At 39.8% G+C, this 11637-nt stretch overlaps 1 protein-coding gene across 1 annotated transcript; it reads right to left on the reverse strand.

The window, feature by feature from the left end:
- Window positions 1–4095: 4095 nt before the first annotated feature.
- LOC107082169 (zinc-binding protein A33-like) lies at window positions 4096–10103 on the reverse strand. The gene is made up of 7 exons (XM_015370704.1): window positions 10049–10103; window positions 9717–9833; window positions 9428–9523; window positions 7815–8048; window positions 7437–7459; window positions 7103–7218; window positions 4096–4802 (listed from the first exon to the last, which is right to left on the reverse strand). The coding sequence occupies exons 2-7, from the start codon at window positions 9780–9782 to the stop codon at window positions 4249–4251; spliced, it is 1089 nt and encodes a 362-aa protein (XP_015226190.1). The 5' UTR covers window positions 9783–9833; window positions 10049–10103; the 3' UTR covers window positions 4096–4248.
- Between the last annotated feature and the right edge of the window lie 1534 nt (window positions 10104–11637).

Raw genomic sequence — 11637 nt, forward strand, 5'->3', positions numbered from 1 at the left:
ATAACACTGAAAAATAAAGTGGCAAATAATCCCACAAAATCACTCAAGTTTGATACTTACAAATGTCCTTCTTTTGAACCTGAATTTCTCCGACCAGAAATGCTTTCAAAGTACCACTCTCTGTTACTGTTTCACATTGTAAAATCGCCGGCGGTGCAATGCCTCAAAGCTTTATTTACCGCGTATACGACCATCGGCTTAACTGTGAATAACCTTCCAGTGTAAATTCATCCAAGATAGTGTAAAGATTCATGGAATAATGTTTACATAAATAGTTTGACGTTTTTAAACTTTATTCATTCATTGGTAATTGAAGTCTATTTTGATCTAGGCTCCTCTCTGACTAGAGGTTAGCTCCAGTTTCTGGTATCAATTCATCCAAATTTCTTCGTGAAGACACTATCAAAGATAACTTAAGTCTCCCTTATAAAATTCTGCTCTGTCCCTTTCAAGCATGCAGTGTATACACAGACTGCATGCCTGAAAGGGGTGCAGATGGACATGCATTTATGCATATTTATGTAAACTTGGTACAGACCTCATAACCTGAAATTTAAAAAACAACAACTTTGGATTTATGAAAGCACACAAAATTATTCAAAGATTTAAAAAAAAAATCACTCAGCTGGCCTTTCTTTGTAGGTATTTATTATATGTAATTTTTTTTAAAAGCCATAAAAAAGGTGTCAGACATGATACTAAGGTACTAAGACAAAGCGTATATTTAAATAATCCAACTAAAAACTACTAATAGAACTCACTGTACGGGGCCTCTTTTCCAGCCTGGATCTGTGTGGGAACCACGATCACATGTACTGACAGTGACCTTTATATGAACACACACATGAAAAAACATGAACACAAACTGTAAATAATGCATGTGTTTGCCAGTTTAACCCCTTAACTGCTGAATGTTCCTAGTGTATAGAACACTTCTTGTCTCATGTTAAAGAAATTTAACTAATTCAGATTTCTCATCAACCTTGAATCTAATATATAAATGCTTTTACAGATATATACCACTTTTCACTGATGTCTTGATTAATGTAACATCCCAGATATTACAGTAGCTCCTTTTAGCTCAGTTATCAACTGTTATTATTGAAGTGCAACATATCTCTTATACTGTATTAAACATGCTTTGCCTAAGTCACTTTAAGCATCAACCGCAGCATGCCCGAGTCATGTTCTGAGCTTTCTATCCTCCACAAGTCGCACCTGTGTGTACCCAGAGAGTTGATGTATCACTGTTGCAGTTGTTGTGTGTGTCCGGGACCTTTTTGTTGTGTCTGCGTGCCTATGGTACGGTTTATGACGTATATATGAGCAAACGTGTGCTGAATCTATGCACTGGTGGTTTGTACAGAATGAAATGTGTACTATTTGTGCCTGTGTGTCATGTGTTTAGTATCCATGTGCCTGCCTAAAGTGTGTTTAAAATCAAAATCGTGCGATGCGTTCAGAAACACAACGGAATACTAACAAAAGAAAGTAAAGTGTGGATATTTGAACTTGTCCTTTCTTTGTTTCAGTGCCTAGGATGTTTATCAGATTGTTGGACATTGTTGTCTTCAGTCACTTCCTGGTAGTAAACAGGATGCTCACAAAAGGCAGTTTATACACACCTGAACGGACACAATGGCGCCACTTCTTTACCTTAAATCTGCTTCTGTGAGTGAGTGACAAAAGCAATGAAGAAAATGTAACTTTTTAAAATGAATATATAGCATGCAGACTGCTGATTATGTTTCCTTTTAGTAGTATGAGTTCAGGAGTGTAAGTCATTTAAAAGCTTCATGTCATTTGTTTGGTCAAATGTCATCTTGAAATTATTAGTATTGTGTAAAAAGCCTTAAAATAAATTAATATCTTACTGCAGAAGCACAATCTCACTTAATTTTATTTGATTACATTTGAGTACATTTTTGAAGGAACTGAATCAAATATTAGGATTTTTTTTTATATGGCTGGTGCCACATATATTGGTTTTTCTAAGAACTCCCTTAACTGGATTAAATGAAAAACAGATTAATTTAATCCACCAGTTCTCGCTGTCCTATTTAAATAAAAATATTACAGTTTGTATTTATGTTTACCATTCTTCAAAGATGATAAAAACTGTTCTCTAGTAAGGCAGTCTTTTTGGTTGTTCTTCATAAATTAGGACATGACTTATAGATTCAGATCCATGTTTCCAGCTGTTTTTGAGCAAACATGATAACAAACAAAGACTGATGAGTACATGTTTGCCTTGTTGCCATTAACAGTGGTGGAAAAAATCTTCAGGAAAGAGTATTGTCTTGGGATCATCAAGTCTCCTCAAAAAACACAGTAAAGATGTCAAGCAGATTGTTTAAGGCAATCCATAAAGAAAAACAAAAAAAACAATGGAGTCGTTGCTAAACTAAGTCGAAATCTTTCGTCAGATGAACATTTGTGAAAATAAAGTCTCTGTTTAGTTTTTGTATAAAACCCAAAGCAAACTGTAGTAGCTCCTCCCCACTGTTTAGTACAGTGGTGGATCTGTGATGCCATGGGCCTTTATCTCTTTCAGGCTGATTTCACACCAAATTTTTTAAGAGTGGAGGTTAATTTGTAGTGGGAATGTGTAAAGGAGGGAGAAGAAGAAGCAGAAGATGCAGAAAATTAAGATTTTACATCAAAAGATGAAAAAATAGGTGCAGGCTCACCGCTGCATTAAAACATCAAAGTAGCACTAGAGACTATTTCCCTACCGGCTTTTTATTCTCACTACTTACTTGATTGATCATTGGTGAGGAAAAGCAGCATGAATGCCCCCTCAAAGGTCCTGATAGTCTTGTTATGATGAATGCCAAAGCGTGCTTTGGCATGCACTTTAACCTCTTCTTCGTGCAGAGATGTGAGGGCCTGCTATTTAGTCATTACAGGGCACATAAGAGGCACACAGGACAAACAGCCTTGCACACAGATGACTAGTTAAGCTAAAGTTTATGTTTAAGTGTTGTAGCGTTACCCTGAGTACCCAGAGAGAACCACTGCATGCATAATGGGAATATGCAAACACCATTTAGAAAGACCCCCATCCAGGACCTTCCTGCTGCCGTGCAACACTGCATATTACTTCACCGCTATGCACCCCTTGGAGTTTTCTGGGACCTTTTTAAATTGTAATTGGGAGTCTTTAGATAGCAGAAGTAAAAACAATGGTACCAGTAATACTTAACTTAAAGTTTTCTTTAGATTTTTGCTAAATATTATGCTGCTTCAGTGAACCAGTTATTTATTTTAAGGCTACTTACTTCAGGGATGCCTCTAAATTTTAGGTCTGCTGTATGAAAGATGGAGTTCAAAAGCCTGAGCAGAAAGGGGGTGCTCATTGTTGCCTGCCTGTTTTATACTTTACTAGGATCTTACACAGGCCTTGTGTAATTAGATTAAAGTCACCACATGGTAGAGGTTATAGAAACATTCTGACTTTTAAACCCACCTCTAACCAGCCAAGAGAAACCAACACAGCTTCTCCTCAGTCTGTGCTAGTTTTGTCGGCCCTGCTGTTATGGACTCTTTGTGTTGTGGCTTTTCAACTTTGTCTCTCTGTATTCCCTTTTTGCACAAGTCTTCACACGGATGTTTTGTAATGACAAATGGTCAGTTTTCTGTTTATTTCATGACTAAATACTAAGAATAAACAAAAGATTACACCATCTACTTCTTGCTTGTCTTTGTCAGTCGTTCAGGAGGAGATTTTGGTTCCAGAGCTTTTTCTTTCTATTCTTAGTCTAATAAATCTTTTAGTACCAACTATAATTATACTTTGGGTATCACGCAGCAATCTCTCTCTTCTCATCGCCTGTGCCATGCTCTGAGCTCCCATAACCTTTCAGGGACGTGTCATAACAACATAGCAGACATATTTATATGAAGGCCAAAGGTGACATCATAAAGTTGTTTGCACCTGCCGCTGTTTTGTTTCTGTTTTCTGGTGCTTGGTTTTCTAAAGCTTAATGCTCAGCCTTTAATTATTAAATATTACAGACATATTAGTTTAATGTAGATTTGGCCACCCATTCTGCATCAAAGAATAAAATCCCAAAGGAGGCAACCTTTTTCTTTCTTATTTATTAACTAGCTTAAATACTTTCAATGATAAGGAAACAAAAAAAACACATTTTGGTTGGTGTTGAGCCATAAGACAAATAAAATAAATTTTTACTCATTCTAAGATTCGTTTTGTCCATCATTCTTCCAGCTACTAAGTCCAGCATCCTAAAGTGAGGGATTAAAGATGGTGATCGGTCCTGTGTTCTTTCCATCATCTGTGTCACATGGGTTGAAGAAGGGAAAGAGGGGAACCATGACAGTTCCAGTGGAGAAGGTGTAAATCGGCGCCATGGTAACGGCGTTGTAGAACGTCACTTCCTCCCCCTCACAGTCTAAGAAGACGCCGATGCGGATAAGACGGGCGGACACGGTGACCTTTGTGGGCTTCGGATCAGTGCATGCCAGGATAGAGCCGCCCTTCAAGGCCAACGTCCAGAGGCCGATGGAGGTTCCAGTTTCTGTCATCTCTCCTCTGGGAACATCTTCTCGTGCCACACCTAACCTCCATGCAGTTTTGTAGCCCACCTCCACTTCCCAGTAGTGCCGGCCAGTATTAAAGCCCTGCTGGCCCAGGAGACAGTAGTAGTAGTTGAACCGACGTGGGTTGGCTTGGACCCCTGATGTGTCCTTATCTTCATCGAACCAAACAGACGTGCAGGTCTGAGACAGGGATAGATTAGGGTGGGCAGTCTCCAGGTCAAACTTTACTGATGTGATATCTAAAAGAAAAATGGTTTCAGAACAATGAGATTTACTGACCTTAAATGTGTTTATATGGAATAGAGGTGTGTCTCAAAACATTGTGGTATTGTGAAAAAGTTCAATATTTTTGTCACTTATTTTAGACAGTAAAACTCATAATATGTAGATTAAAGGTACAGTGCAGGATGTTCTCTTTCTGGGTGGATCGTCAAAATAAGTGGTCCTCCTAATTGTCAATCATTCTGGTGATATTTTTACATAAGGCCGTCCTACGCGCTCGTCCCCATTTTCACTTACTGGTGGTGAGTCTGACATAGAGGAAAATTTGCAAATCTTCTTTTGGAAAGTAAGCTTGTATGATTGATACAAACAGCAACATTAAAAACAGGGCACAGATCCTCTCTGGGGGTCGGATCAGACCGGTTAGTGTCCACTCAAACACGACATGGTCACAAAACCAGCTCTCGGTTCTAGAGAGCCAACTCTATGCGGATAAAAGCGCAGCATTTTGCAGTGTGTGATGGTGCCAAGTCCAGTTGGAGAATTATACCAACATCTCCACACAGCTTGTTAGAAAGCCAGTGGACCAACACCATCAGTGTGTGGTTTGTGTTTTGTGTGTTTGTCTTCCTTCCTCCACCAGGCGGCGCCTGGTCCTGGTTCACCCCCTCACACACCTGCGGAGGGTTACCTCGTTAACGGAGAGCTCTTAAGCTGCTGACTGCCACTGCCTCTACGCCAGAGTGTTTGCCAGTTTTCAGTACTCTAGCCAAGCTGAGTTTTGCTGAGTCAAACTGAGTTTTTGTCAACCTGAGTTATAACCTCATTTTGTCTTTGCCTCTCGGCAGGAAGTCATCCTGCAACTGGATGTTTCGGACCTTCTCTCCCCTGGAAGGATCTTCTGAGAATCAAGCTGAGCTGAGGATTCAAGGGTGTGATTCTGATCAACCCATTTCCCCAAGGAATGTCTGGGGCTTCTCTCTGAGCAGGGGATTCATCTCCACAACAACCAGTTCAAGTACCGCAGGAAATCTAAGTGGCAGTCAGCTTCTCCGTTCACCTACAAACAACCGCATTCTGGGTAAACCCTGTCCGCCCTCCATCGAATGAGACACTGGAACATCCCCACACCGACTGGAGTAAAGGAGTCAACCATTTTCTGGAAACGTGAGTCTGCAATCTATTTCTCCTCTTGAAGTTCGAGAATCAAATTTCCCACTGAGCCTGAACTGACTGCAGTGTCTTCCCTCACTTTCCAGTTCCGGTTGAGCAGTGTTCAGAGCTACACTGGATTCATCACAATCTTCTCAATAAACCAGTTAAACTTTCCCCTGGTCTCTCTGTATTGGTTTTCTGCATGTGGGTCCGAGCTCTTGATAAAATCATGACAGTTGTTGTTGTTTTACTATTTTAAATTTGATCACACAACTGCTTTATTGGGTATTTCTTAGGAGGAGAAGAAAGGAAGGATATATGGACTTTATGTATTTTTAAAAGACAAAATTCTGAAAATTAGGTATGCATTTGACTCTTCCCTTCACTTTGATACCCCTAAATAAATTCCAGTGAAATAAATGTCTTTGGAAGTCTCATACTGTAATAATTATTCTCACTATCAGTCCAACTGCTCTACAAATGTCTTAGAAGTTTAAGAGCTCATTAGTGAACAAACTGCATCTTGAAAACCCATAAACACCACAAACTGGTCTGGGAGGAAGTGGTGAGGAATTTAATGCAGTGTTAGACTATAAAACAATGCTGACTTTGAATGTACCACAGACCACTGTTCAATCAATTAATCATTTAAAAAATGTTAAGTGTATATCACAACCACGAACCTACTGAGACATGGTCATATTATCTGAGCTGACAGGGAAGCTGAGGAGAAAACCAAAAAGCACCATCAGGGATGGAGAGGCATCACTGTATAGAAGTCTAAAGACATCATGCTGAACGGGGAAAAAGGTGGAGGTAGCATGATGCTCTGGGGATGCTTCTCTTCAACTGGATTGAAGTTGGTCAGAGTTGATAAGAAGATGGATGAAGCTAAATACTGGAATTACATAGCATAATTAACTCTGAGACTGAGGAAGAAGATCTCCTTCCAGGTAGACAATGGGCAAAATGTGTTTCTTTTCTGATTCCACAGAAATTGTGGATACATATCCCAAAAAGACAGCAGTAATCTGCAGCATAACAAGTTTTTTTGTTTTGTTTATCACATGAAATCCAGATTACATAGATTGAAATTGCAGGTATAGTGTGAAAAGATGCTAAATGGGTTCACATACTCTAGCAAAGAGGTGTTAACACATACTTGGGTAAAGGCAGCTTTTCATGTGTTTCCATATCCTGTATTGGATGGGACCCACAAACCAGCCTGAGCGGACCTCTGTGTCAACCTCTGCAGGAAGAATAAAGTGGACCTGAGACCTGAAAATGCAAATTAAAAGGAGAAAGGTTACAGTGGAGGACACTTAGCATAGAATGTAGTTCATTGCAAGCATACCATCAGCACACACACAGGATGAAAGGCTAAGGTATCACAGAGTACCTATTTTTACAGACAAAAGACAGTTCCAATACAAAAACAGACAGACAGACAGACATGATTTTTATATTACTAAAAGCACACTTTGAAAAAAACCTGCCTTTTTACAAGATCTTGGATTTCCTGCAATGAAAGACAAAGTTTAGAACATGATCAAAATGCATTTACTGACAAATCCACTGACCGCCTCTCTTTCTTTCCCTTTTAAATGAGAAATTGATTTGCACTTATATAATCAGACTGGTCAACTATTTAGCGGATCAATGTCAGTATCTGGTCTGGAGCCAGGAAAGTGCAGCAGAACAAATTTAATGCTTTTCTGCAGACATGAAGCTCAATCTGAAGGCTTAATCTCAACTAAAAACAGGAATAGTATGTACACATATTTACTTCTTTATTGTCTATTTATTTATCCAACTATATGTAATTCTAACATATTTATTAAGATCTGTTTAGCCACATCCCCAGTCTTCCTCACTTTGAGCAGTTTAGGACTATCCTCCTCAGTCAGCTTGCTGTTCAGCACTGTTATTGCTTTTTCCAGATCCCTTCCTTGTGCCTCTATCTTCTTCTCTCTCTCCTTCAGCTGCTTCAGCTGTTTCTGCCTCTCCCTCCTCAGCCTTTCCAGGTCTTGATTCTCCTCCTCTTCCAAGAAGCGATGGAGGTTCTGAAACTCGGCTCTGATTTCCCGTTCTAATTCTTCAAACCTGTTCTAAAAAAGATGGGAGGGTTATTAGTTATCTTAGATTTTTCTTTCAGAAGCTGAATGAAGGAGTCATAAATGACTTATTTCTTAGTGGATTTTGGGCTTCTTATATTGGTCATATTCGTTCCCACAGGTGGAATCAATTTGCTGTTATAACCTGAAATACATTCTTGTAAAATTATAGAACAATGCTCAAATGTAGTAAGAGGCAAAATTATGAACAAATGGTTTTGCCCTTTTGGACATTGAGTTTTTCAGTTTTCTACGTAATTCTGTTTTGTTGATCTTTGGTTTATTTTCCATTCAGTGGTATAGTTAAGCTGTGTTGCTTTTTTGTGTTACTTTCTGTTGCCCCCTTGTGCCTGTCTCCTTTCCCCTAGCTCCCTTCTAGTCACTTCTATCCACTCCTGCTCCATATCAGCTGATTACCTCAGTCTTTGTTCTATCTCCCATATATACTTTGTCAGTGCTGGTTTCTTGCCACTCCTCATGTGTGTTTTCCCCTGGTTTTTGGTTTCCGCTATTTTGCTCCTGTTGCCCTTTTGATTTTATTAAACCCGCAAGAACTCATCTCTGCCTCCGTCATCTCTCCAGTTGGGTCCTCAATAAACCTCTACCCACATGTTGACATTTTAGACTTCATGAGTTTGTTGCCTACATATATAATGCTTTACATTTTACAACTTAAATTTAACAACCAGCTTTATTGTATTTTGGGCAGATTGCATAACACAGAAATGACACATAATATATGAATAAATATGAGTATCTTACTTCCCATATAGAGACTAAGATATGTACCATCTCTTATTTTTGAAATAGCTCAATCACCATCTCGTTGCATTGAGTTTAGCTACAGCTTTTTTATAGGATAAAGTTATAACTATTATTCTAACTTAAGAATATGCTTTGATATAAGCAATAAAAATGTATGTTTAGCATGCTAGTCCTGCTAAAGAGTAGTGCCTTGCCACAGTAGCAGGTCTTCAGCAACCTTTAACAGTTTTTTTAGGATTGCCCCACATTTAGCTCCACCCACCTTATTGAATACCTCTCCATCCTGAACCCTACCCAATGCATTATGCTGCTGCCATTACTCTTCTGTTGATTTGTTTTGCTTCCGGTGATATGCTATAGTTTCCCACCTCATTGTGTTTTGCACTCATTATTTTGGACTTTTAGAAAAATGCAAACCCAAACTCTTTCAACTTTTTTTCTCAGCACTCCAACAGAAAAGCAGTTTTTGTGAAGTGAATAAATAAGGTTGTCCTGCAACCTTTGTCAAAGTAACAAAATATATAATGTGCCTAATGTTTTCAGAGACTATGGTTATGGAATTTTATTCTATTCAGCCAAACCTACAGGTTGTGTTGGAATAAAGGTACCTCTACTTCCAATGAGTCTATGAAAGTCTCTCTCTCTGCTTCTCTGCATTCGTCTACCTCATGTTTGATTCTTTTAATAGCCTGGACAAGCTTGGCCTGTAAAACTCACACATAGAGAGACACACAGAAGAGACAGGTTATTAGAGAAAAGGGAGTAGAAACATTTCAGATTTATTATCCTGCAAAATAAAACAGTGTTCTTCTAAAAGGTTAACAAAAATACAAGCAGATTATTAAAAAACATGCAGGCTACCTCCATCCAGCAAGAGCTAAAAAACATTAATCTTACCTTTTTCTCACAGAGAAGGCTTTTGCTGCAGTTGTTGTTTGTGTCTTTGATGTGGTTCTGGTACATTCCAGTTTTCTGAATAAGGAACAAAACTGAAGCGAAGGGACCGAGAAGAAGCTGAAATAAAAGTGAGGGAGGGAGTCAGGAGGGTAAGGCAATGTGAAGGACATTAGTACACATCAAGGAGACAGTAAGACGCATGGGGGGATTAGACAGAAACACGGATGCTGACACAATGAAAACACCAAGCAAGACAAGGACATACATCCAAGCAGAAATTTACAAGAAGAAACGCATTGACAGGCTCTGGCAATCAGGAGCAACAGTCTGACCTGTGAATATATGGATCCATTAGAAGCAAGCAGGGAGGAGGAAGAGGAGGGGCGGGGATGAGGGGGAGCTGCCGGGAGGGATTGTTGGCTGATAGGGAGAGGTTGGCAGCAGCGATTTATGGAAGCAGAAACAGATGAATCTATTTCTGTCTCCCCATGTCTTTGGAAAACAACAAGTGAGACAGCCAGCCAGTCAGAGGTTGTGTTGCGTATCAGTTGTTGTGCCTGAAAGGCAGATGATCCATGCTTATTTTTGAAAGGAGGCTCTCTAATGTCTGTAGAAGAAGGTGACGAGATCCTGGGCAGCAGCTTTATGAGCTGATCATGCAATTAGAGCTGAATAGGCATGAAAGGGCATTGCTTTTTCCATCTTTGAGAGGGAGGGACGCAAACTAAATGTACTGTTTACTGTTGTTTTCCCCTGAAGGAGTGTTATCTGTGTGTCGATAAGGCTCAAACCTGCTGTTGCCCTGTCCGCTTCTCCTGATCTCTAACTGTCCCCCTCCCCCCAACACTCACTAAAAAATAGAGGGCCTGGCTACAGGCTATTGGTATGTGAACTGAAGCAGAGTCTCTGCAAATGTTCTTCATCTATAATTCATCATTCTGAGCCCGAGTAAGTGACTGTGGCGGGCTAGGGTTAGGCTGCAAACTTGGTGCAGTACAGGATGAAGCAGATAGAGAGGACCCCTACAGGGTGGTTTTGTAAAGGAAAAAACTCTTACAGACAGGCTCAACATTATAGCTTGCTAAAAGTAAAGAGGCAAAAAATTTTTTTTACTGTATAATATATTTCATTATTAAATGTACATATTTGAACTTGACTATAAAAGGCACTTAAATAGGAAGGTTTTCCATCACTGTCTCTGGGCAGAATAGAAGGAGGAAATATGTTAAAGGCAACACAGCAAGAATACAACAAATTAAATAGCAATAAGAGGGCATGTGAAGGAGTTGGGGCTGCTCAGTGGCACAGTAGGTAGCACTGCTGCCTCGCAGCAAGAAGGTTTTGGGTTTGATTCCTGGCCCAGGGTCTTTCTGCATGGAGTTTGCATGTTCTCCACATGCATGTGTGGGTTCTCTCCAGGTACTCTGGCTTCCTTCCAAAAACATGACTGGTAGGTTAATTGGCTTCTGTAAATTCTCCTTAGGTGTGAGTGTGTGCCAGAATGGTTGTTTGTCCTGTTTGTCTCTATGTTGCCCTGTGATGGACTGGTGACCTGTCCTGGGTGTACCCCGCCTCTTGCCCGTAGACAGCTGGAAATAGGCACCAGCACCCCTCACAACCCCGCTTGGGATTAAGCATGTAAGAAAATGGATGGATGAAGGAGTTGTATGTAAGAACATCAACATATCATATATGAATACTAATACATACACAATAAAAATAAGTATTTATCTAAATATGTTAGATTATCCATTTCAAAATGTATTGCTTTAAAACTGCACCCAGTGTTCGCATTGCTCGATGTGGTGTCTCATCTTTCTCTTTACAATGCTTAATCTAGTCTAAGTGGGGGTTTCAGTTAAAGCAAATTTGGAGGTACTGAAACCTTTGGCTGTGTGGGCAGGTACCAAGTCCCAATGGA

This window comes from Cyprinodon variegatus, unplaced genomic scaffold, assembly GCF_000732505.1.
Source record: "Cyprinodon variegatus isolate N-32 unplaced genomic scaffold, C_variegatus-1.0 Scaffold48, whole genome shotgun sequence".
NCBI lineage: Eukaryota > Metazoa > Chordata > Actinopteri > Cyprinodontiformes > Cyprinodontidae > Cyprinodon > Cyprinodon variegatus.